Below are 27,268 nucleotides of genomic sequence, written 5' to 3'. Positions count from 1 at the left end.
GATCAGAGTAATTTTATTTTGTGTTACATGGTTGTGATCTTTTTTTATATATATGTATCAAGTTTTTAAAATTTTGTTATATTTTAAAGCGTATCTGATGTTTGTAACATATATAGATACATGATATAGAAAAATAAATATATACATATATATGTATCTATTTCCTATTATTAGATATTTCAGGTGTCTGTTTTTTGTTATGTAAGTAACAGTGGAGTAAGACATCTATACATAAAGCCCATACAGCCGTTTCAAATTCTTTTATTAAGGGAGATTTAGCACTGCGTGCAGTTTAAAGTTTATTGCTGGGTTTCTACATGCCAGTTTTGGATCTGTGACACCCAAACTTAGCAGCGTAATGAGAAAATGGGAATTCCAGGATAATGAATAAAATGGAACCCATCCGATGCATTCATTTGAATACTCTGGCCAGGTAGAATGCTCTTGAGAGCACTTTGAGGACTTGTCTCCTTTCTGCCTTTGTAGACTCTCCAGAGACATGAACCCATTATGCAGTATTAAATCTCCTTCGTGCATTATTTCCCCTCAGGGGTCGGAGGAGAAGACAGTCGTGTATGTGGTTGGGAAGGCGGGCCGCCAGCACTGGCAGCACGTGTACACAGCGGTGACCCGGGGCCGCTGCAGAGTGTACGTCATTGCAGAAGAGTCTCAGCTTCGGAGCGCAATTATGAAAAACAGTGTTCCCAGAAAAACTCGTTTAAAACATTTTTTGCAAAACAAGCTCTCCGAGAGCTGTGCATCTCCAGCAGAGTTTGCATCCCCATCAAAGAGCTCTGAAGACAGCAGGAGACCCAGCACACGTCCATCAGCATCCCCACTCCCTACAGCCACAGATGACAGGGTGACAGATTACGTCCCCAGAAGGAGGGCCTCTGTGGCTGATGACACGCTGTTTGCCTTTGCTGAAGGATGGAAATTATCTTCACCTGATGAAGTGCATACGATTGAGGATCCATCACAATCGAGAGGGTCCAAGAGAACATGTTGCATGAATGCCACTGCAAGTCCAAACAAAATTCTTATGGTAGGACTGATGTTCAGGTTTTATTTAAATATTGCTGGCCTCAGTGTGCTTATAAATGACTGTGTATTTTTGTTAATGCCACATAGTGCTGCAGGACTTAAAAAACAAGTGTTCCCGTCACCTCTGTCCCATTTCCTCTCTATTTCTATATATCCTGGTGGATCTTAGCTTGATCTTGGCTGGATGTTTCTCCCTCTGCTTGAGGCTAGCACTCTGGACAGCGTCAGTGGACTGGTGGAGGCGGCATGCCAGGAGAAACTTCCTAGTCTTTCTGCATCTTCTTTCCTCATCTTCCTCATCACCTTCCCCTTCCTTTCGCAGGCCATGGTCCCATTTTTATCCCCACAGCTCCATTGAAGTGGCTGGTGCCAGTCATCTTCTTATCAACTTCAGAGGCCTTTTCTTAGGTCTCATTCTGGACTTTTCCCCCCTGACAGTTAACGTTTTTTTTTTTTTTTTTTTTTGCCGTACGCAGACCTCTCACTGTTGTGGCCTCTCCCGTTGCAGAGCACAGGCTCTGGACGCGCAGGCTCAGTGGCCATGGCTCACAGGCCCAGCCTCTCCACAGCATGAGGGATCTTCCCGGACCGGGGCACAAACCCGTGTCCCCTGCATCGGCGGGCGGACTCTCAACCACTGCACCACCAGGGAAGCCCCAGTTAACATTTTTAACTGCAGTTGCTGTTGCCACGTTTCCTTCCCTTGGTTTCAGTGTTCCCTTTCCCTCTGATACTTCCCCTCCATCTCTGGCTCGTCTCCCCTTCATGTCTTCCCTCCTTTTCTTCCCTTCCTCTGACTGGAGACATCTCCCCCAGGCTCAGGACTTCCTTCCCTTGAGAACTGATCCCATTCTCTCAGTTTTAGCTGTCACCTTTGCACTGGTGATCTGGTCAACAAATAGTTTTCAGCTGTCCATTGCATTCCAGGCACTGGGCATTCAGAAGTTCAGTGGCTTCAGTGGCTCCCTAGCTCCTACTGCATAAATTCCAGGCAATCTGGCTTGGCATTTGAGACCTTTCTCTGTTTGATTCCATCTTTCCCAGCATCATTTCATTTATTTCCCACTATTCCTTTTTTTTTTTTCTTCTTCTTTAGTCAATCTAGTCTTCATTCATTCACTACAACTGAACCAAACTTATTCTCATCTCTTCCTTTTGGTTTTTCTTGGATTCCTCCTTTTCTCTGCCTCCTCTCTTTCAGCATTTGAAAAAAAAACCCCAAAAAACATAGCTCCTCTGCTAGTCACTGATCTAAATGTTGGAGGGAGAGAAACAGACAGGTCCCTGGCTTCATGGCCATTACATTGTACCGGTGGGTCATAGGCAATCCATACCACAGAAAAGTTTTCAGGTCAAGAAAGATTCTATGAAGAAAATACAGGTAATGAGGTAGGGCATGGTCGGTAGGAATAGGGGGGCAGGAGGTGCTATTCTGCCATGGTGGTCTGGTAAGTCCTTGCTGAGGAGGTTACGTGTGAGCTGAGCACTAAATGATGCAAAGAAGCCAGCCGGTTGAGGCCCTGAGGAAGAGCATCCCAGGCAGAGGGTGCAGAACATGCAAAGCTGAGAAGGAATGACCTTATTGGAAGGGGAAGGGAGACCAGTGTGCCTAGCGAATGAGAAAGAGAGAAAATGTGATGATCTCAGAGAGATAGGCAGAACTACAGGAGGCAGCTGGGACTTTATCCTACTTGCCACAGGAATCCATTGGAGACCTTTAAGCAAAGGTGCGATATCATATGATGTGTGCTTGACAACCATCTCTCTGCTGTGGAGAGTGACCTGTGGAAAGGAAGGTGGGAAGCAAGAAGACCAGTCAGGGTTGTCCCAGGGAGAGCAGTGAAAGAGCAGCGAGGGTGATGAGAAGTGGTTGGATTCTTGATGCCTGTTGGAGATGGAGTCTGTTTGACTTGCTGATGGGATGTGAGGGGATAAAACAAACAGTGACCCAGGACGATTCCTGGATTTCTGCCTGAAGCAAGTTGGTGAATTGTAGTGCCGTTTCTTGAGATGGGAAAGATAATAGGAGAGCTGGGTTTGGGGAAGTGGAGAGTTCTCTTTCGGCATGTTATGTTTAAGTTATTAATTAGATGTATATGTGGACTTGCTGAGAAAGGCAGTGGTTGGTAGAGAAGTTTAGAGCCTCAGGGTAGGTTAGGGAGGGAAATGTCCATTTAGGAGTCATTAGCATATGGTGGTGGGTTAATTTCAGGAGATGCCACAGATAGAGGAGGAGGCCCTAAGACTGAGTTCTGGGGGTACTCCTAACTTTCAGAGGTCTGGCAGAGGAGGAACTGGCAAAGGTGACTGAAAAGAAGTATGAGTGAGAGAAAAGGAAGACTAGGGTGGTGGGAGGGGACAAAAGTCTATCTAGGGTGGACTGGTCAGAGACTAGGGGGTGAGAGAGTGGAGGAAGCAGTAGAGGCAGGGTTCTTGAAGGTTGCTATGAAAAGGAGCAGAGAGATAGGGCTGTATCTGGATGGAGGACTCATGGTCAAGGAAGGATTTATTGATTGATTTATTTTGGATGGGTACATTAAAGCATCCTAGGGTATTGATGGAATGGTCCAATGGAAAACAAGAAATTCATGATTCAGAGAGAGGGGATAATTGTAGGAATGGAGTCCTGAAGTGGGTGAGATGGGAAACTCCAGAGCATAAGTAGAGGAGTTTCCCTTAGATAGGATTGGGGACATTGTGGGGTGTGTGTGTGTGTGTGTGTGTGTGTGTGTATACACGCATATATGTATACACATGCATACAATGGAATATTACTCAGCCATAAAAAAGAAAGTGATAAAAGTGGACATAGCAGAAAAAAAAGTTTTCCCTTTTTTTCTTCTTCAAAATAGTGGGATCACTGCTGATTCTAAGTTTCATTCAGTACTCGAGATCAACTCTGCTGAGATGGAATTTCCATCTCAACAAAGCATCTTTTTTTTTTTTTTAATTAACTATGTTACCTCTTACAAAGACCCTGGGATTAAATAAAGCTTTTGACCTGGAGCAGAAAACAGAAGCAGTTCCAAGGAAAGAGTCTTTTTCTAAAAGTTTCTTGCTTTTTATTTCTTAGCACCAACATGGGGTGGGGGAATCATGGTTTATAGGATGGTACGAAGAGAAATTGGCAGCACTATTCATCATCGGTTTTGAGCTTGCCAAAGCTTTTAAGCTCCGGGGGAGGCTAATGTCCCTGAAGGTCTGGAGCGCAGAGTGACACTGGGGGGCTGCCCAGTGTGGGTTGTTCCCACTGCACGATGGCAGCAGTATAAGCAAAGTCCTCTAACTGAAGAGGATGAGTTTTCTCACAAGGTTTGCCACAAGTATGTGGCATTTACAGGAATCCCTAGAAATGAGGAAACTAGAATTCAAAGCTTCAGGACTTCTATAAATTAGGGACCTCTTTGCTCATAATTCTAGACTTTCAGATGCATTGAGATGTGTCATTTGTGAAAGATCAAATTCGATGACAAGGGCTGCCCACATATCCATCCTTCACATTTGTATTGCTACATAAGGGCTAAACCAGTATTGAGATTCTACAAATACCAATGACTAAAATACCTGAGCCCCTCCCTCCTAGAAGAAAGCTTTTGCTTTTCTGTCAATTAATAGCTTTGGGTTTGGAGAAAAGTCCTCAAAGAAAATGTTGACCTGATTATTTTTTTTCCTTTTGCCTAGTCTCCCACCATCAAAGAAAAAAAGGGATGGGTGACAAAAATGACCCTTAAAATAAAAACATATGTGTAAAATATTGCTAAAATTTATCATGTTTAAAGCAGGATTTCCAGAATTTTTTGAAAGAAAATGACATTTTTACTTAACAATAAAAAAAGCTAGGAAAGACATAATTACATAGTCCCTGAATAAAGAAAGTCCTTGTCTTACTCAGAGTTCCCTAGAGAAACAGAACCAACAGGGTGTGTCTCTATCTATCTATCTATCTAGGGTATTTAATTTAACCTATCTATCTGAATTTATTTTAAGGAGTTGGCTTATGCCATTGTGAAGGCTGGTATTAGTAGAGTCCAAAATCTGCAGGTGAGCTGGCAGATAGGAGACTCAGAGAAGAGTTGATGTTGCATTTCAAGTTCCGAAGGTAGTCTGCTGGCAGAATTCCTTCTTCCTGGGGGGAGGTCAGTCTTTTTTCTGTTAAGGCTTTCAGCTGATTGGATGAAGCCCACCTACATTATGGAGAGTAATCCACTTTACTCAGTTGGCTGATTTAAACATTGATCTCATCTAAAAAATACCTTCAAAGAAACGTCTAGAACAGTATTATTCAACCAAATATCGGGGTACTGTGGCTTAGCCAAGTTAACACATGAAATTAACCATCACCGTCCCCTAAATGGAACAGATTTAGCATGATGAATGATGAGTTGAATTTTGCTAATTTTTCTCTTTCCCTGTGGTGGTGAATCCTCTTCATGACTGTACTGGTCCATTGACTGGTGCTTGGGAATCACTAACAGTACCAAGAGTATACTTGAGGTGTACTTGCAGTGTATCGTCTTAACCACACCTACAGCCTGCGTCGTGGACGTGCAGGCTGGGCAGTCAGTCATACAGGGCTTCGTGCTTAGAAGGAACCCATGCTTGTTTTAATGTTCTCTGCTTGTCATCTTGAAATTCTTAATTTTTGAACAAGGGGCCCACATTTTAATTTTGCACTGCCAAATTATGTAGTGGACCCTGTCCGCACTTTTAGAAATTAAATGTATGTACTCAGTTAGCAAACAGTCACTTCTACATGCCAGTCCTGGAAGTGGGTAGTGGCGTTACCACAGTGAGCAAAAGCAGGATGACAGCTGATGGCTCTGGTCTGCTCCAGGCTTCCACGGGGTGGGAAAATGTATGATGTCTTCTGAGAAGCAGTCAGAGGGAATAGAATTACACAGGGTAGACTGACTATATTTTTATAAAATTAACTTTATTTTTATTGTTGTTCCAACAGGTGGAAGAATCATCTCCACAAGTGTCTTCTAAACTTCAGAATTTGAGACTAAGTAGTTTAACCCCCAGGCAACTTTTCAAACCTACAAATAATCAGGAAACTTAGTTTTATTTCAGATTGCTCAAAGTAATTGTCTATTTTTTTCCATTCAACACAAAATGAATATCATAGCTTCAAAGGATCAAGACAAAAGAGGATGTCTATTAACTGGAGTTTTATTTTAAGGCATTTGTGTTAGCAGATGTTTTAAGATCATTTCATCAAAGAAAACCTTAGTGATTTTGACATCTGTCATCAGGAGAACTGACAGCACTGGTCATATATGAGGGAAAAATATGTTATATATTTTTTTTAAAAAACCTCTGTATTTTTAAAAGTGTTTTATTTTTAGAATAATGCCTTATTAATTTCCATCATCGTTGTGGGTGATCTTTGCCATTGGGTTGAAGCAGTGGTAAAGATAAACTGTAATTATATCTCTTAAATTATTGACACGTATTCTAGGACATTGTGTCTTCTGCAAAGTGGTCATCTCGCAAGGCTGCTACTTGCTCCATCACTGCTGCCTGGGCCTACCTGGTACATTTTCCTGGAAATTCCTGCTGAGCTGGAAGCACATTGGGTTTTGTTTTTGTTTTCTTAATTTGAGATATAATTGACATAGGACATTGGGTAAGTTTAAGGTGTGCATCATGTTGATTCACTACTTCTGTATTGCAATATAATTACCACTGTAGCATTAGCTAATATGTCTATCATGTCACAGTTATCATTTCTTCTGAGAGTATATTGTTAGATATTCCACTTTGAAAAATTTTTTTTCCTCAGTGATTTGATTTTTTTTTTTTTTTTTTTTTGCGGTACGCGGGCCTCTCACTGCTGTGGCCTCTCCCGCCGCGGAGCACAGGCTGCGGACGCGCAGGCTCAGCGGCCATGGCCCACGGGCCCAGCCGCTCCGCGGCATGTGGGATCCTCCCAGACCGGGGCACGAACCCGTGTCCCCTGCATCGGCAGGCGGACTCCCAACCACTGCGCCACCAGGGAAGCCCAGTGATTTGATTTTTTTGAGTTTAATTTATTATTAAATGGTAAAAGAAAAAGTTAGGAAAAATTTACCTGTTATCCCAGTGTTTTAAAAATAGCCTTCCTGAGCTATAATTCACATACAGTTCACCCGTTTACATAGTTGAGTGGCTTTTAGTAAATTCACAGAATTGTGCAACCAACACCACAATTGATTTTAGGACATTTTTATCATCCCCCAAAGAAACCCTGTACCTCTTAGCTCTAATCCCTTTTCCGCTTCAGCCCTAGAACTGCTAATCTATTTTGTCTCTATTGACTTGCCTATTTCAGACATTTCATATAAATGGAATCATACAATATATGATCCCTTGTTACTGACTTCTTTGACTTAGAATAATGTTTTCAGACTTCATCCACATTGTAACATGTAATAGTGCTTCATCCCTCTCCCTTTTTCAAAGTTTAAAAAATTATGTACAAAGAACTAGCATTATTTCTTTTATTGGGTGTATGTCTTGGATAATCCATTCAAGGAGTGTCGTTTTATCCAGCTTGATGAAGCCTATATCTTTCGTGTACTGATGGAAAAACTGGCGGCATATATTGAGGTAATATTTCCAGATCAGACCATGCTGGTTTGAGCTGATGTGGCGAGATCAGGAACCTTGGCTGAATTTTTGCAGGTAGCTCTAGTAGAGTTGCTCATGACCCATCCTGCTTTCAGTAGTGCAGTGAGGCAGAAGGCCTTCATTTCTTTTTATTACGAAATATTCCATTGTATGGATATGGTATGTTGAATTTATCCATTCATTAGTTGATGGACATGTGGGTTGTTTCCTCTTTTTGGCTATCATAACTAATGTTGCTATGAACATCTGTGTACAAGTTTTTGTGTGGGTATATATTTTCATTTCTTCTAAGTATATACCTAGGAATGGAATTGCTGGTCGTATGGTAACTCTATATTTAACCTTTTGAGGAACTGCTAAACTGTTTTCCAAAGCAGCTGTACCATTTTATATTTACACCAGCAGTGTGTGAGGGTTCCAGTTTCTCCATTGTCTCTAGCATTTGTTATTATCTGACTTTTTAATTATAGCCATCTTAGTGGATATGAAGTGACATAATGGTTTTGATTTGCTTTTCCCTTATGACTAATGATGTTGATCACCTTTTCATGTGCTTAGTGGCCATTTGTGTGTCTTCAGAGAAATGTCTATTCAGATCCTTTGTCCACTTAAAAATTGGGTTATTTTCCTTTTTATTATTGAGTATGCGTTCTTAATATATTCTACTTACCAGTCTCATGAGAAACATTTACAAAATTTTTTAATTGTGATGATGTCCAGTGTGTGTATTTTTGTTGTTGTTATTGCTTGTGCTATTGGTGCTACATCTGATAATCCAATGCTGATCTAAAGTCATGAAGGCTTACTCCTATTTTTTCTTACAAGAGTTAAATAGTGCTAGGTGTTACATTTAGCTCGTGGATTCATTTTGAGTTAATTTTTTTATATGGTGGGGTAGGAGCCCAACTTTATTCTTTTGCATGTGGCTCTCCAGTTGTTCCAGTTCCATTTCTTGAAGTGACTATTTCTCCATTGAATTGTGTTGGCATCCTTGTCAAAAAATCAGTTGATTATAAATGTGAGGGTTTATTTCTGGATTCTCTATCTATTCCATTGATCCAAACATCTGTCCTTATGCCAGCATCATGAGTCTTCATTAGTTTTGCAGGTTTGAAATCAACAGATGTGGGGACTTACCTGGTGGTCCAGTGGTTAGGACTCCACGCTTCCACTGCAGTGGGTGCAGGTTCAATCCCTGGTCAGGGAACTAAGATAAGATTCCTGCATGCTGTGCGGCGCAGCCAAAAAAAAAAAGGAAATCAAGAAATGTGGGTCCTTCAATTTACTCCTCTCTTTCAAGATTTTTTGGCTCTTCTGGGTCCCTTGCTTTTTGTATGAATTTTGGGATCAGCTTGTCAATTTTATTGACAAAAAAGCCAACTGGGATTTTGATTGGGATTGTGTTGAATCTATGTATCTGGGGAGTATTGCCATCTTAACAATATTAAGTCTTCTGGTCTATAAACATGGGATGTCTTTCTATTTATGTCTTCTTTCATTTCTTTCAACAATGTTTTATAGCTTCAGAGTATAGTTTTGTGCTGTTATTTAATTGAAGTATAGCTGATTTACAATGTGTTAGATTCAGGTGTAAAGCAAAGTGATTGAGTTATCTATATTTATAGATACATAGTATATTCTTTTTTCTTTTTTTTGGTACGTGGGCCTCTCACTGTTGTGGCCTCTCCCGTTGCGGAGCACAGGCTCCGAATGCACAGGCTCAGCGGCCATGGCTCACGGGCCCAGCCACTCCGCAGCATGTGGGATCCTCCCGGACTGGGGCATGAACCTGTGTCCCCTGCACTGGCAGGCGGACTCTCAACCACTGCGCCACCATGGAAGCCCTTCAGATTCTTTTTTATTGCAGGTTATTAAAAGATATTGAATATAGTTCCCTGTGCTATACAATAGATCCTTGTTGCTTATCTGTTTTATGTATAGTAGTGTGTATGTGCTAATCTCAAACTCCTAATTTATCCATCCCCACCCCTTTCCCATTTGGTAACCGTAAGTTTGTTTTCTTTGTGAGTCTGTTTGTGTTTTGTAAATCAGTTCATTTCTATTATTTTTTAAGATTCCACATGTAAGTGATATCGTATAATATTTATTGTTGTCTGACCTCATTTAGTATGATAATCTCTAAGTCCATCCATGTTGCTGCAAATGGCATTATTTCATTCTTTTTTATGGCTGAATAATCTTCCATTATATGTATGTGTGTGTGTGTGTGTGTTTGTATACATATATGTGTATATATATATACATACCACATCTTCTTTATCCATTCGTCTATCCATGGACGTTTAGGTTGCTTCCATGTCTTGACTACTGTAAATAGTGCTGGTATGAACATAGGGATGTATGTATCTTTTTGAATTAGAGTTTTCTCTGGATATATGCCCAGGTGTGGAATTGTTCGACCATATGGTAACTCCATTTTTAGTTTTTTAACAAACTTCCATACTGTTCTCCATAGTGCCTTCACCAATTTACATTCCCGCCAACAGTGCAGGTGAGTTTCCTTTTCTCCACACCCTCTCCAGCATTTATTATTTGGAGACTTCTGGGTGATGCCATTCTGACCGGTGTGAAGTGATTACTTCATTGTAGTTTTGATTTGCATTTCTCTAATAATTAGCGATGTTGAACATCTTTTCATGTGCCCGTTGGCCATCTGTATGTCTTCTTCAGAGAAATATCTATTTAGGTTTTCTGCCCATTTTTTGATTGGGTTCTTTTTTTTTTTTCATATTGAGCTCTATAACCTGTCTGCATATTATGGAAATTAATACCATGTCAGTGACATCATTTGCAAATATTTTCTCCCATTCTATAGGTTGTCTTTTCATTTTGATGTGCAAAAGCTTTTAGTTTATTGAGGTCCCATTTGTATATTTTTGCTTTTGTTTCCACTACCCGAGGGGACAGATCCAAAAAAATTATTGCTGCTATTTATGTTAGACAGTGTTTTGCCTATGTTTTCCTCCAAGAGTTTTAAAATATGGTCTTACATTTAGGTCTTTAATCCATTTTGAGTTTATTTTTGTATATGGTGTTAGAGAATGTTCTAATTTCATTCTTTTACATGTAGCTGTCCAGTTTTCCCAGCACCACTTATTGAAGAGACTGTCTTTTCTCCACTGTATATTCTTGCCTCCTTCGTCGTAGATTGACTGTAAGTGTGTGGGTTTATTTCTGGGCATTGTATCCCGTTTCATTGATCTATGTGTTTGTTTTTGTGCCAGTACCATACTGTTTTGATGACTGTAGCTTTGTAGTATACTCTGAAGCCAGGGAGCATGATTCCTCCAACTTTGTTCTTCTTTTTCAAGCTTGTTTTGGCTGTTTTGGTCTTTTGTGTTTCTATACAAATTAAAATTTTTTTGTTCTAGTTCTGTAATTTGATAGAGATTGCATTAAATCTGTAGATTGCCTTTTGTAGTATGGCCATTTTAACAATATTGATACTTTCAATCCAAGAATGTGGTATATCTTTACATTTGTGTCATCTTCAGTTTCTTTTGTCAGTGTCTTATAGTTTTCAGAGTACAGGTCTTTTGCTTCCTTAGATAGGTTTATTCCTAGGTATTTTATTCTGTTTGATGTGATGGTAAATGGGAATGTTTCCTTAATATCTCTTTCTGGTAGTTCATTGTTAGTGTATAGAAATACAACAGATTTCTGTATGCTAATTTTGAATCCTGCAACTTTACTAAATTCATTGATGAGCTCTAGTAGTTTTCTACTGGCATCTTTAGGATTTACTCTCTATATTATCATGTCATCTGCAAACAGTGACAGTTCTACTTCTTCCTAATTTGGACTCCTTTGTTTTTCTTTTCTGATTGCTGTGGCTAGCACTTCCAAAACTATGTTGAATAAAAGTGGTGAGAGTGGGCATCCTTGTCTTGTTCCTAATCTTACAGGGGAAGTTTTCAGCTTTTCACTGTTGAATATGATGTTAGCTGTGGGTCTGTCATATGTTGCCTTTATTATGTTGAGGTAGGTTCCCTCTTTGCCCAGTTTCTGGAGTTTTTATCATAAATTGGTGTTGAACTTTGTCAAAAGCATTTTCTGCACCTATTGAGATGATCATATGCTTTTTATTCTTCAGTTTGTTAACATTGATTGATTTGCAGATATTGAAAAATCCTTGCACCCCTGGGATAAATCCCACTTGGTCATGGTGTATGATCCTTTTAAGGTATTGTTGGAGTCAGTTTGCTAGTATTTTGTTGAGGATTTCTGCATCTATGTTCATCAGTGATATTGGCCTGTAATTTCTTTTTTGTGATATCTTTGTCTGAGACCACTGTCTCAGGAAGTATTTGGAAGTGTTCCTTCCTCTGCAAATTTTTGGAATAGTTTGAGGATAGGTGTTAACTATTCTCTAAATGTTTGGTAGAATTCACGCATGAAACCGTCAGGTCCCAGACTTTTGTTGGGAGTTTTTAAATTACTGATTGAATTTCAGTACTGGTAATTGGTCTGTTCATATTTTCTATTTCTTCCTAGTTCAGTCTTGGGAGATTGTACCTTTCTAAGAATTTGTCCATTTCTTTTAGGTTGTCCATTTTATTTCCATATAGTTGCTCATAGCTGTCTTCGATGATCCTTTGCATCTCTGTGGTATCAGTTGTAACTTCTTTTTCATTTCTGGTTTTATTGATTTGGGCTCTCCATCTCTTTTTCTTGATGAGTCTGGCTAAAGGTTTATCAATTCTGTTTGTCTTTTCAAAGAACAAGCTTTTAGTTTCATTGATTTTTTTTTTGTCTCTATTTTATTCTGCTCTGATTTTTTATGCTTTCTTTCCTTCTACAAACTTTGGATTTTGTTTGTTCTTTCTCTGGTTGCTTTAAGCATAATGGTAGATTGTTTATTTGAGATTTTTCTTGTTTCCTGAGGTAAGCTTGTATCACTATAAACTTTCTTCCTAAAACTGCTTTTGCTGCATCCCATAGGTTTTGGATCATCAGGTTTTCATTTTCATTTTTCTCTAGGTATTTTTTTATTTTTCTTTTATTTCTTCAGTGATCCATTTGTTGTTAAGTAGCATATTGTTTAGCCTCCACGTGTTTGTTTTTTGCAGTTTTTTTCCTTATAGTTGATTTCTGGTCTCATAGTGTTGTGGTTGGAAAAGATGCTTGATATGATTTCAGTTTTATTAAATTTATCAAGGCTTGTTTTGTGGCCTAGCATATGATCTATTCTCGAGAATGTTCCATGTGCACTCGAAAAGAATGTGTATTTTGCTGCTTTTGAATGGAATGCTGTAAAAGTATGGGTTAAGTCCATTTGTTCTAATGTGTTATTTAAGGGCTGTGGTTCGTTATTGATTTTCTGTCTGGATGATCTGTCCATTGATGTAAGTGGAGTGTTAAAGTCCCCCACTATTATTGTGTTACTGTTGATTTCTCGTTTATGTCTGTTAATATTGCCTTATACATTGATGTGTTCCTATGTTGGGTGCATATATATTTATAATTGTTATATCCTCTTCTTGGATGGATCCCTTGATCACTATGTAGTGTCCTTCTTTGTCTCTTGTAACAGTCTTTATTTTAAAGTCTATTTTGTCTGATGTAAGTATTGCTACCCCAGTTTTCTTTTGATTTCCATTTTTGTGGAATACCTTCTTCCATCCCCCCACTTTGTCTGTATGTGTCTTTAGATTTAAAGTGAGTCTCTTGTAGGCAGCATATATACGGGTCTTGTTTTTGTATACATTCAGGCAGTCTGTGTCTTCTGGTTGGAGGATTTAGTCTGTTTACATTTAAGGTAAGTATTGCTATGTATGTTCTTGTTGCCTTTTGTTGTTTCGGATTTGTTTTTGTGGGTCTTTTTCTTCCCCTTTCTTCTTTTGTTCTCTTCTCTTGTGCTTTGATGACTACTTTTGGTGTTATTTTGGATTCTTTTTTCTTTTTTGTGTGTTTATCTATTATAGATTCTTGGTTTGTGGTTACCATGAAGTTTTTGTATAGCAGTCTGTATACATACCTGATTGTTTCAAGTTGCTGTTCTCTTAATTTCAAATGCATTTTAAATACCCTGCATTTGTACTCTCCTCCCCTCACTATTACTGTTTTGATATATTTTACATCTAATTGTTTTAGGTATCCTTTAACTGCTTATTGTGGATACAGGTGATATTACTACTTTTATCTTTCAACCTCCTTACTAGCTTTGTGTGTGGATGATTTCCTACCTTTACTGTATGTTTGCCTTTACTGGTGGACTTTTTCCTTCCATAATTCTTTTTTCTAGTTGTGGCCTTTTCTTTTTTGCCTAGAGAAGTTCCTTTAACATTTGTTGTGAAGCTGGTTTGGTGGTGCTGAATTCTTTTAGCTTTCACTTGTCTGTAAAGCTTGATTTCTCCATCAAATCTAAATGAGAGTCTTCCTGGGTAGAGTATTCTTGGTTGTCAGTTTTTCCCTTTCATCACTTTAAATATATTGTGTCACTCCCTTCTGGCCTGCAGAGTTTCCGCTGAAAAATCAGCTGATAGGCTTATGGGAGTTCCCTTGTATGTTATTTGTTGCTTTTCCCTTGCTGCTTTTAGGATTCTCTCTTGAATTTTTGTCCTTTTGATTATAGTGTGTCTTGGTGTGCTCCTCTTCGGGTTAATCCTCCATGGGACTCTGTGCTTCCTGAACTTGGGTGACTGTTTCCTTTCCTAGGTTAGGATGGTTTTCAGCTATTATCTCTTCAAATATTTCAAAAAGAAAGGCCCTTTCTCTCTTTTCTCCTTCTGGCAACCCTATAATGCAAATATTAATGTGCTTCATGTTTTCCCAGAGGCGTCTTAAACTGTCTTCATTTCTTTTCACTCTTTTTTCTGTTCAGCAGCAGTGATTTCTACTATGCTGTCTTCCAGTCACTGATCCACTCTTCTGTATCATGTAGTCTATTATTATTATTATTTTTTGATGTTGGGGGTAGGAGTTTATTAATTAATTTATTTACTTTTGCTGTGTTGGGTCCTCACTTCTGTGCGAGGGCCTTCTCTAGTGTGGCAAGTGGGGGCCGCTCTTCATCGCAGTGCGCAGGCCTCTCACTACCACGGCCTCTCTTGTTGTGGAGCACAGGCTCCAGACGTGCAGGCTCAGCAGCCGTGTCTCACGGGCCTAGTTGCTCCGCGGCATGTGGAATCCTCCCAGACCAGGGCTCGATCCCGTGTCCCCTGCATTAGCAGGCAGATTCTCAACCACTGCGCCACCAGGGAAGCCCCTCATGTAGTCTATTATTGATTCCTTCTAGTGTATTTTTCATTTCAGTTATTGTACTCTTCGTCTCAGTTTTGTTGTTCTTTATATTTTCTCATTCTTTGTTAAAAAAATTCTAACTTCTTGCTCTGCACATCCATTCTCCTCCTGAGTTCTTTGATCACCTTTATGATCATTACTCTGAACTGTTTCTTGGGTAGATTGCCTATTCACTTAACTCCGCTTCTGGAGTTTTATCTTGTTTCTTGGTCTGGAACATAGTCCTCTGCCATCTCATTTTGTCTATTGCTGTTTATATTTTTACGTACGTGGTAAGTTAGTTACGTTTCTCATCCTTGGAGAAGTGGCCCTCTGTAGGTGTCCTGTGCGTCCCAGCAGTGCACTCCACCCGTCACCCAAGCTGTATGCTCTAGAGGTGCCCCCTAAGAGGGCTGCATGGCTCTTTCTGTGTTGGCTGCCTATGTGGGCTGTCTTGTAGGCTTGGCTGGTGCCTAGCCTGGTGGTTTGCACAGCCCTGCCTTGCGTGGACGCTGCTGGCTGCTCTTTAGAGGGGCCTGGTCGTGAGGTGGCTGGTTGTGGAAACCTAATGGGCCCTGAGGCTAGTGCTGGCAGAATCAGGGTCCCAAAGACTCTGGGGCTGTTGCCCGCCCACTGAGAGGTGAAGCCGGACCCTGGGAGGAGTACCAGACTACTAGCAGTTAGAGGTGTTTCTTGGAGTTTGCCTGCAGGGCCCAGGGATCTCAGAGCTCATTTCAGATTGTTGGTGTTGTCAGGGGCCAGTCCTGACAGTCGGTCATGGGTCCAGAGTGTCTGGAAGGTTGTATTAGCCTGCTAGTGGGCAGGGCAGGGGGCCAACGAGTCCTAGGGTGGCGTCTGGCCTGTGTTGCAGGATCGTAGCTTTCTTCTTTCTGGAGTCTGCCCCCTGGTGGGTAAGGCTGGTCTAGAGGCTTGGGCTGGCTTCCTGGTGGGAGGGGCTGGTGCCTTCCCACTGGTGTGTGGAGCTGGATATTGGCCCTCAGGTGGGCAGGGCCATGTCTAGGGGCATGTCTAGAGGCGGCTGTGGGCTCAGGAAGCCCTTAGGCAGCCTCTCTGCTGGTGGGTGGGGATGTGTCCCCACCCAGTTAGTTGTTTGGCCTGTGGCATCCCAGCATTGGAGCCTTCAGGCTGTTGGATGGGGCCAGATCTTGGTGCTAATGAACCAGCATGTCAGCCACCTGGAATGTTCACACAATTGAATGCTCCTCAATGTCTGACACCAGTGTCTGTGTCCCCCTGGGTGAGCTGCTGCCATCCCTCTGCCTCTCCAGGACAGTCTACAAGACCAGCAGGCAGGTCTGGCCCAGGCTCCTATCAAATTACTGATTTTGCCCTGGGTCCTGGTGTGTGTGAGATTTTGTGTGTGCCCTTTGAAAAGTGAAGTCTCTGTTTCCCCCAGTCCTGTGGGGCTCCTGCAGTGAAGGCCTCTTGGCCTTCAAAGCCAAATGCTCTGAGGATTTGTCTTCCCAGTGCCAGACCCCCAGGCTGGGGAACCTGATGTGGGGCTCAGAGCTGTCACTCCTGTGGGAGATCCTCTACAGTATATTTATTCTCCAGTTTGTGGGTCACCCACGTGTGGGGTATGGGATTTGATTATACTTCAAGTCCTCCCCTCCTGTCTGTCTTGTTGTGGTACCTTCTTTATATCTTTAGTTGTAGAAGATCTTTTCTGGTAGGTTCCAGTCTTCTTCACAGATGGTTGTTCTGCAGCTAGCTGTTACTTTGGTGTGCTCATGAGAGGAGGTGAGCTCAGGGTCTTTTACTCTGCTGTCTTCCACACCTACTCTGTACTTTTATTGAATTTATTCCTAAGTATTTTATTGTTGATCCTATGAGAATATAATTTTTTTATTGGAGTACAGTTGCTTTACAATGTTGTGTTAGTTTCAGCTGTACAATGAAGTGAATCAGCTATATGTATACCTACATCCCCTCCCTCTTGGACCTCCCTCCCACCCCACCCCCATCCCACCCAACTAGGTCATCATAGAGCACCAAGCTGAGCTTCCTGTGCTTTATAGAATATAATTGTTTTATTTTTGGTTTGTTCATTGCTACAGTATAGAGATTCAATTGATTTTTGTATCTTGTAATCTTGCTAAACTCATATTAGTTTTAATAGTTTTTTTAGTGGATTCCTTAAGGTTTTTGTATACACAAGATTGTATCATCTGCAAGTAGAGTTTTACTTCTTCCTTTCCAATCTAGTTGCCTTTTATTTCACTTCCTTGTCATACTGTTAAATGGAAGTGGCAAGAATGGACACCCTGCCTTGTTCCTGTGAATTTACAAAGCCTGCTAGGCAATCTGCAAAAATGAAAACGTTGGGACTATAAGGTAATAGTTTTTTTCTTTTTTAAGATAGCATGATGAAAATTTATACATTTTAATAGTTTTTGAAAATGTATTTTATAGAATACATATAATGTTCTCAGGCTAGATGTGATCCTTAAGATCAAGCTTTGTCACCTAAAGTAAATGTACCATTAGTCTTGGAGGTGTTCCTGTTTTAGCATTTTCACATATATGTCACATCTCTTCTCATGAAAGTACCGGAATGTAGATATGACCTTCAGTATTATAGGTGGGGAAACTGACTCACAGTAATTAAATTTTATGCCACCACTGAGTGAGTACCAGAGCTGGACTTCAAGTCCAGATCAAATTTCAAAACCTAAGGTCTTCCATGTTGCTTTTCAAGTTTATGGCAAAATCTTCCCCCGTAGAAAATTATGTAACTATAGGTATTGTGTAGGGCTCAATCTAGAACACTAAAATATATTCAAAGCACCAAAAAAAAAAAAAAATAGTTTTTCTTTTGGCTTTTTAAAATCACTGTTTATTCCATTTGGTAGAGGGTTTTTTTTTCCATACAAATATTTGCAACAATTTTTAATTCCCCAAAACCATACATAGACGATAAATACCATGCTATTAAAGTATTAAATTTGTACAAAAATACTTTACAGTTTAATACTTGTTTGTTACAAATAAAAATACATATTTAAGTGACTCCCCTCATGATCTTTTTTTTTCCTTAACATGATTCTGCTTTATACTTTCTTGCCCTGGCAGTTCTGAACTATGATTGAAATAATATATTTCTTTGCACAAAAAAGAAAGGTGAACTTCTTCCTTAAACAAAGGACACAGTGTTCAAATGCTTTACCTAAGCAGTTGTTTGAATTATTGACCAAAATAAAAATGTTTGGAAAATAATTGTTTCAGTATGGAGATTCTACAATTAATATACAGATTTTTTTTTTATATTCACCAAATAACAGTTATTAGTGTAACTATTCAAAATATCTGAACAGATGAAAACAGTTGCTGACGAACATTAAAAGCAACTGTCACAATTTATTGCTTTGAGGGATGGTAATAATTGGCAATGCATTTTGTAAAAAATGTATTTACAATTTCAGTAAGTGGCATGGCTCAGAACAAAAGACAGTCCAGTGTCATTTTTAAGTACATGTGCTGTACACCCCTCAATATAATCAGTTTTCAAAACATGTCTGTCAAGCAGTATGAGTTTGATTTGCCTATCAGTCAAGATAAACTTCATTTTAATAGACTCTTCATTCTCAAATTCTTAGTCTTGAATTTTAAAAATAAGATAACTAATTCTCAGTGTTGCTAAACACCCTAATTCATTATCAGATTTTTCAGCTATTAACAATGTGTCCTTAAAAAAAAAAACAGGTCACAAGACATATCCTGTTTGATAATCTGTTGCATAGGGAATAGCATACATCTTAGTTAAAATCATTCCTAAACTTGGGCAAAACATTTACCACCACCTATTATGGTTGCCTACGTGCATCATTGCTGAAACGTTGTAAGATGATTTTATACCTGTACCCCTCCCATAGCAGCAGTCCCAGCAGTTCACCAAACTAGCTCTCCTAGTACAGCCAGCTTTATGAAAAGCCTTGTTGGGTAAATTCTTGCATGAATGACTTTGTGGTAAGAAACTGATTTCAAAGTGAATTAAGGAAATTATCATAGAGAACATTTTCAAACAGATATTTCTCTTTTTAAAAAGGAATAGGAAGATGGACCTGTAAAAAATTTCCTCTGATGTTAACTGTAGAGAGGGGTGGCCTACTTGTTTTTCTTTTTCGCTACCCTGGGTATTGGCAGGGGGTTGCCTGTCATATACCATAGTGATCACCAACAAAGAAACCTCTTCAACTTGAAAGGGTAAGTGAACATGAGCCATGAGATTTAAAAGACCCCTGTGCTTGCAGTTAATGCCACATGATTATCTGTGCTTCAAATGTCACAGAAATCTTAAAGGGATTTTTTTTTTTTTAGCACCATGTAGATATTGTCTTTTGTCCTGCTTTGTAGAAAGCATCGCTATAATGTATTAGTGGGCTCTCGTATCTCCAAATTACCACCGTGGCTCGACTGCTGGAAAAAAGCACTGTTCTGTTCACTCCATTCTCCTCCTGGTAGAGTCTGTTCTATGGACTTCTGTGAAGCCAGGGGGTTTCTACTAATAACCAGGTCCAGCTTATTACCAGATTCTGCTATGAGGGGCACAACAAGGCAGCAGTCAAAGTCTCTCGTTCGGACATGATTAACCTGAAAGGTCAAGAAGCGCCACTTTGAATTACTGTTATAGACATAAGATGATTCCCAAAACCCAGAGTAACATTTCAGACACAACAGGTTGATTGATTAAAGTCTTGAAAGTGCTTAAATGAGCACTCTGTACAGAGAGGTCTATCCTGGCCCTGACCACACTATAACATGGGTATTGGCTTACTTTATTTACTCTCTGCTACTAAATTGTAAGGCCCTTGAGAGCAGGGAACAGGGACACATCCCAATGTCCCTATGCTGAGCATATCGCCTTATTCATGGCAGGTGCTCCAAGTGCCAAATATTACCCGATTTACAGATGAGGAAAGTAAGGCACAGAGTGGTTAAGAGATTTGCCTGAGATCAGAACTTGGCAAGTGGTCCAGCGAGGATGTAATCTCAGGCAGTCTGGATGATTCCAAAGCTCGTGCTCTTGACCATGATACTGAACTACCTCTCTCGGTCATGAGCCCACCCCCTCCTCAGCTTACATATGCGTTCATCGTCTTTCATGTTTCCTTATTCTTTTTTTTTTTAACATCTTTATTGGAGTATAATTGCTTTACATCGTTGTGTTAGTTTCTGCTGTGTAACAAAGTGAATCAGCTATACGTATACTTATATCCCCATATCCCCTCCCTCTTGTGTCTCCCTCCCACCCTCCCTATCCCTCCCCTCTAGGTGGTAACAAAGCACCGAGCTGATCTCCCTGTGCTGTGTGGCTGCTTCCCACTAGCTATCTGTTTTACATTTGGTAGTGTATATATGTCCATGCCACTCTCACTTCATCCCAGCTTCCCCTTCCCCTTCCCTGTGTCCTTAAGTCCATTCTCTATGTCTGCATCTTATTCCTGTCTGCCCCTAGGTTCTTCAGAACCATTTGTTTTTTTTAGATTCCATATATATGTTAGCATACAGTATTTGTTTTTCTCTTTCTTCACTCTGTATGAGATTATGTTTCCTTATTCTTTTCCCCCTAAAAGTTTAAAGAATCCTCTACATGCTGCTTCCATTCCTTGACTTTTCACTCTCTCCCCAATCTTCTCCGTCTGGGACCTGACCCTTATATATTATATAAATGACCCCAACTGTCCAACACAGGAATGGTGTCTTGAGTTCTCATCCCCTTTGGCCTTTACCTGCTCATCCTTAAAACTCCTTCCTTGGCTCTTATGACACCACTTTGTTTTGACCTTTGTACCATTTTAACTGCTCACTTTCAGTCCTTTCCTGCCTTTACTTCTTCCTGTCCTTTAAATTTTGTTTTTCTTAGAATTCTATCTTTAGTTCTCTTCTCTTCCTTACTAGAAATCCACCATAGGCAACTTTATCCAAATCCATGCCTTCAGTAGCCCAGATCTTTACTTTTGGCTGTAACATCTCTCCTGAGCAACAAATGCAAGCTGCCGGCTGCCTCACAGACTGCTCTGCCAGGATGCACTGAAGGCATTGAAGACTCAGGTCTGGTACACGTGTCTTACCCTTACCTACCTGATCGTCTTTCCTGGGAGCCTCCCCTTCACCCTACACCAATCCACCTATGATATAATTGTATCGTCTTTCTAAATTATAAAATATGTCATTATTCTGCTTAGAAAATTAATATACCTCCAGAATACAGTCCAAGAGCTTTATCTTGGCTTTCAAGGCCCTTCACAAGGTGAGTCCAGTCTACTTTTATAGCCTCATCTTCCATAAAAGTAAGTATAGCTCTAATTTATAGATTAGGAAGACAGGTCAAATAACTTGTCCATAGTTATTTATTCAGCAAATACTAGAGTATCTATGGAAAATAAACGTGTTCCTTACTCTTAGGACAAGAGTAATTGTTATATTGCCATGGTAAAAAGATCACCAGAATTGGTTTTAAAACTATCTAATCAATCAGTGACAACTTGCTCAGTGAACACGTGTCTGAAAGCCAACCAGTCAGTGCAACCTCATGCTTTGAAAGGCAACTGTTTAGGGACAGACTCATTCACTTGAATGTACTTTCAAGACTGATGGCAACCCCCTCCTCTTCCTGCAAAATGCTCTTTCTAAAAACTACGTAAGATCAGGAATTTGCTTTGCTCAATGAAACTATACCTGACAACCATAGTACTCCTAGTACTTAATAGTAAACAAGGTTCAGCTTTTGGGTTTATATTGGGTTATATTGTGTGAGATACTGGTATCGATCACTGTATAATGGGAAATGGGAGAATAAGGTACTAGTCCTGTTCTCAAGAAGTTTGGAATCTGCTGGGGAATATATATAGGGAAACAGGCCGTTTCAGTAACTGGTAAATTCTACCAAAGGAAAAAGTGCCTATCCTCTATAGGAGGGGCCTCTAATCTCGTCTTGAGGCAAAGGAGGATGGGTGGACACTGATCAAATACGACTTCCAAATTAATTTCCAAATAAAATTCCATCTGAGGTCTTACCTGTAAGAGCCTATCGTAGGGCTTTAGGCCACCAAGATCTCCTGGCCCAGCTGGGCGAATATTTTTGACATATACTCCTTTCTCCAGCAAGCCATCTGCTACACTGAACCCAAAGTCCTCCATGTCAGAGCCCTTGTACAAGGTCACCTGGAAAATGAGAAAATGTGAAGGGGATATTTAGGTAGGTTGAGGACTTTTGCTTATGAAATTTCTTGATGAACCATCTTTTCAAACTAATTTCAATATAATAGATTTGTAATAGATTAGGCAGCTCCCCCCAATCTTGAAGCTTTTTCCATTCTCTAGGAACATCCTCGGAATTTGCCAAGTCCCACCCAGACCTGGAAAAGGAGGAGAAATGCTGGAGAGTTCTGGTCTCTCTCTTTTTTTTCTTACTTGCAGTCATCAGGTGTATATAGGTGAGAAGTTCCCAGGGGCAGGTTCACTTCTCCTGGGGCAACCCCTAGGTGTTGGGAGAAGCCAGGGTTAGCCCCTTGTAGCTGGATATCAGGATTAGGCCAAAGGCCTTTCCTTCCTGTTCACTGTGCCCGGTGCTGTGTTCAGTGCTCAGCATATCCTCTGCCTTTGAGCAAGAGCCAGGAAGTCCACCATTTTATTTTCTCTAGTATCCCAGTCAGTGCTTCAGTACTGTGGGCAAGAAATGTCTTAAAAGGGAGAGCAGCCAAGATGGCAGAGTAGAAAGGTCCTGAGCTCACCTCCTCTTACAAGCAAATCACACCTACCTGCAGAACAACCATAGATGAAAAAGACTGGAACCTACCAGGAAACATCTTCTACAACAAAAGGCAAAGAGGGAACCACAAGATGGAACCACCAGTAGACTCGTGATGTAATCAAATCCCATACATCCCGGGTGGGCGATCCACAAACTGGAGAATAATTATACTGCAGAGGTTCTCCTCCAGGAGTGAGAGTTCTGAGCCCCACAGTCAGGCTCCCCAGCCCAGGGCTCCTGCACCAGGGAAATGAGCCCCCACAGCATTGGCTTTGAAGGCCAGTGGAGCTTAAGTGCAGGAGCCCCATGGGACTGGGGGAAACAGAGACTTCGCTCTTAAAGGGCACACAAAATCTCACGCACACCAGGACCCAGGGCAAAAGAAGCAATTTGATAGGAGCCTGGGCCAGACCTGCCTGCTGGTCTTGGAAAGTCTCCTGGAGAGGTGGGAGGTGGCTGTGGCTCACCCTGGGGACACAGACACTGGTGGCAGACATATTGGGGAACATTCAGCCACATGAACACTACTGGTGGCTGACACACTGGATCATTAGCACCAAGACCTGGCTCCACCCTGCAGCCTGCAGGCTCCAGTGCTGCAAAGCCTCAGGCCCAACAACTAACTGGGCAGGGACACAGCCCCACCCATCAGCAGACAGGCTGTCTAACAGCCCACAGCCACCTCTGGACTCACACCAAGCCAGGGCCCTGCCCACCAGAGGGCCAAGACCCAGCTCCGCCCACCAGTGGGTAGGCTTGAGCCCTTCCCTCCAGGAAGCCTGCACTAGCCTCATGATCAGCCTCACCCACCAGGGGACAGACACCAGAAGCTACAATCCCACAATGCAGGCTGGACGCTACCCCAGGGCCAGCTGAGGCCTGGCCCGCCCTACTAGCAGGCCAATGCAAACTTCTGGACACCAGAGACCCCATACCCAGCTCTATTAGGAAACCACCACCCCCACCAACCAATGATCTGAAACGAGCTCTGGGATCCCTGGGCCACGCAAACAGACTCCAGGAACCATCTCTGCCTGCCAGTAGTCCAGCACTAACCCCAGGATCCGGCTTCACTTGCCAGTGGGTGGGCAACAGCCCCAGAGTCTTTGGGACCCTGGTTCTGCCCACCAGTAAGCCAGCACTACCCCTGAGACCTACTAGGGTTGCACAACCTTGTCACCTTGCGTGGTGACAAGGCCCCACTAAACAGTACCAGCAGCATCTGCACAAGGTAGGGTCTAGCAACCAACCAAGCCTACCAGACTGCCCACACACTCAGCCTACCACAAAGAAGGACCCATGCAGCCCTCTTAGGGGGAACCCCTAGAGCATATAGCTTGGGTGATGAAAGGGGAGTACACTGCTGGGATGCATAGGATACCTCCTACAAAGGGCCACTTCTCCGAGGTTGAGAAATGTAATTAAGCTACCACAGACATAAAAACACAAACAGTAACTTAGACAAAATAAAGTGGCAGAGGACTATGTTCCAGACCAAGGAACAAGATAAAACTCCAGAAGAACTAAATGAAATGGAGATAGGCGATCTACCCGAGAAAGAGTTCAGAGTAATAGTCATAAAGATGATCAAAGAACTCAGGAGAAGAATAGATGCACAGAGTGAGAAATTAAAAGTTTTAAACAAAGAATTAGAAAATATAAAGAATGACCAAACAGAGGTTAAGTATACAATAACTAAAATGAAAAATTCACTAGAAGGAATTAATAATAGACTAAATGATTCAGAAGAACAGATCAGTGAGCTGGAAGACAAGAGTAGTAGAAATCAGTGCTGCTGAATAGAAAAAAGATAAAGAATGAAAAGAAATGGGGACAGTTTAAGACACCTCTGGGACAATATCAAGCATATTAATATTTGCATTATAGGGGGTCCCAGAAGGAGAAGAGAGAAAGGGCCCAAGAAAATATTTGAAGAGATAATAGCTGAAAACTTCTCTAACCTGGCAAAGGAAACAGGTACCCAAGTCTATGAAGCACAGAGAGTCCCATACAGGATTAATCCAAAGAGGAACAATACCAAGATACACCGTAATCAAAATGACAAAAATTAAAGAGAATACTAAAAGCAGCAAGGGAAAAGCAACAAATAACATACAAGGGAACTCCCATAAGCCTATCAGCTGATTTTTCAGCAGAAACTGAAGGACAGAAGGGAGTGGCACAATATATTTAAAGTGATGAAAGGGAAAAAACCTACAACCAAGAATACTTAACGCATAAAGGCTCTCATTTAGATTTGATAGAGAAATAAAAAGCTTTACAGACAAGCAAAAGCTAAAACAATTCAGCACCACCAAACCAGCTTTAAAACAAATGTTAAAGGAACTTCTCTAGGCAGAAAAAATAAAGGGTCACAACTAGAAACAAAATTACAGGAGGAAAAAGCTCACCAGTAAAGGCAAACATACAGCAAAGGTAGGAAATCATCCACACACAAAGTCAGTAGAGAGGTTAAAAGACAAAAATAGTACTGTCACCTGTATGCACAATAAGCAGTTAAGGGATACATAAAACAATTTGATGTAAAATACAATATCGAAAACAGAAATCATGAGGGGAGGAGAATACAAATGCAGGGTATTTAAAATGCTTTTGAAATAAAGAGATCAGCAACATGAAACAATCAGGTATGTATACAGACTGTTATATAGAAACATGGTAACCACAAACCAAAAATCTATAATAGATATACACACAAAAAAGAAAAAGGAACCCAAAATAACACTAACAATAGTCATCAAATCATAAGAGAAAAGGAGGAGGGAAGACCTATGAAAACAAATCCGAAACAATTAACAAAATGGCAATAAGAACATACATAGTGATAATTAACTTAAATGTAAATGGACTAAATGCTCCAACCAGAAGAAGCAGACTGCCTGAAATGGATACAAAAAAACTAGACCTGTATATATGCTGCCTACAAGAGACTCGCTTTAGATCTAAAGACACATACAGACCGGAAGTGAGAGGATGGAAAAAGGCATTCCATGCAAACAAAAAATCAGAAGCAAGCTGGAGTAGCATACTTAGATAAAATAAACTTTAAAGACTGTTACAAGAGACAAGGACACTACATGATGATCAAGGAATAAATCCAAGAATAAGATATAACAATTGTAAATATATATGCATGCAACATAGGAGCACCTCAATATATAAGGGCAATATTAACAGACATAAAAGGAGAAATTGACAGTAACAATAATAGTAGGAGACTTTAACACCCCACTTTCATCAATGGACAGATCATCCAGACAGAAAATCAATAAGGAAACACAGGCCTTAAATAACACATTAGACCACATGGACTTAATTGATATATATACAGCATTCCATCCGAAAGCAGCAAAATACACATTCTTTTCAAGTGTGCATGGAATATTCTCCAGGACAGATCACATGCTAGGCCACAGAACGAGTCTCCATAAATTTAAGAAAGCTGAAATCACATCAAGCATCTTTTCCAACCACAATGCCATGAGACTAGAAATCACCTACAAGAAAAAAGAACTGCAAAAACTGCAAACACATGGAGGCTAAACAATATGCTACTAAACCAATGGATCACTGAAAGAGGAAATCAAAAAATACCTAGAGACAAATGAAAATGAAAACATGATGATCCAAAACCTATGGGATACAGCAAAAGCTTATAGTGATACAAGCTCAGGAAACAAGAAAAATCTCAAATAAACAACCTAACCTTACACCTAAAGCAATTACAAAAAGAAGAACAAACAAAACCTGTAGTAGAAGGAAAGAAAGCATAAAGAGCAGAACAGAAATAAATGAAAAAGACTAAAAAAAATAGAAAAGATCAATGAAACTAAAAGCTGGTTCTTTGAAAAAATAAAATTGATAAGCCTTTTGCCAGACTCATCAAGAAAGAAAGGGAGGGACTTCCCTCGTGGCACAGTGGTTAAGACTCCGCGCTCCCAACGCAGGGGGTCTGGGTTTGATCCCTGGTCTGGGAACTAGAGCCCACATACATGCCACAACTAAGAGTTTGCATGCCACAACCAAGAAGCAGGTGAGCCGCAACTAAGGAACCCACCTGCTGAAACTAAGGAGCCAGCGAGCCACAACTAAGGAGCCCTTGAGCTGCAACTAAGGAACCCACCTGCAGTAACTAGGGAGCCCACCTGCTGCAACTAGGGAGCCTGCCTGCTGCAACTAACACCCAACACAACCAAATAAATATAAAATAAAAAAATAAATATTAAAAAAATACACAGCACCAAAAATAAAAATAAAGAAAGGGAGAAGGCTCAAATCAAAACAAGAATGAAAAAGAAGTTACAACTGACACCAAAGAAATACAAAGGATATTAAGAGATTACAATGAGAAACTATACAGCAATAAAATGGACAACCTAGGAGCAATGGACAAATTCTTAGAAAGGTACAATCTCCCAAAACTGAACCAGGAAGAAATAGCAAATATGAACAGACCAATTACCAGTACTGAAATTGAATCAGTAATTTAAAAACTCCCAAAACAAACAAAAGTCCAAGACCAGATGGTTTCACTGGTGAATTCTACCAAACATTTAGAGAATAGTTAACACTTAT

General features: G+C 40.6%; 2 protein-coding genes and 1 pseudogene across 2 annotated transcripts in view; 1 reads left to right on the top strand and 2 right to left on the bottom strand.

Annotated features, from left to right (window-relative positions):
- HELB (DNA helicase B) overlaps positions 1-6,778 on the top strand; it is a 42,067-nt gene extending 35,289 nt beyond the window's left edge. The window contains exons 12-13 of the mRNA XM_060164964.1: positions 551-1,045; positions 6,002-6,778. Coding sequence (XP_060020947.1) covers positions 551-1,045; positions 6,002-6,106 — 600 coding nt within the window. The 3' untranslated portion in view covers positions 6,107-6,778. The remainder of the gene's footprint in view (positions 1-550; positions 1,046-6,001) is intronic.
- Positions 6,779-7,497: 719 nt separating this feature from the next.
- LOC132529937 (small ribosomal subunit protein uS14-like) lies at positions 7,498-7,740 on the bottom strand (annotated as a pseudogene).
- Positions 7,741-18,309: 10,569 nt separating this feature from the next.
- GRIP1 (glutamate receptor interacting protein 1) overlaps positions 18,310-27,268 on the bottom strand; it is a 703,482-nt gene continuing 694,523 nt past the window's right edge. Inside the window, exons 24-25 of the mRNA XM_060164614.1 lie at positions 21,937-22,083; positions 18,310-19,509 (exon numbers count right to left, since the gene is read on the bottom strand). Coding sequence (XP_060020597.1) covers positions 19,282-19,509; positions 21,937-22,083 — 375 coding nt within the window. The 3' untranslated portion in view covers positions 18,310-19,281. The remainder of the gene's footprint in view (positions 19,510-21,936; positions 22,084-27,268) is intronic.

The sequence above is a fragment of the Lagenorhynchus albirostris genome, chromosome 11 (genome assembly GCF_949774975.1).
Source record: "Lagenorhynchus albirostris chromosome 11, mLagAlb1.1, whole genome shotgun sequence".
Classification (NCBI taxonomy): domain Eukaryota; kingdom Metazoa; phylum Chordata; class Mammalia; order Artiodactyla; family Delphinidae; genus Lagenorhynchus; species Lagenorhynchus albirostris.
This window is presented reverse-complemented; position numbering and strand designations above follow the sequence as displayed.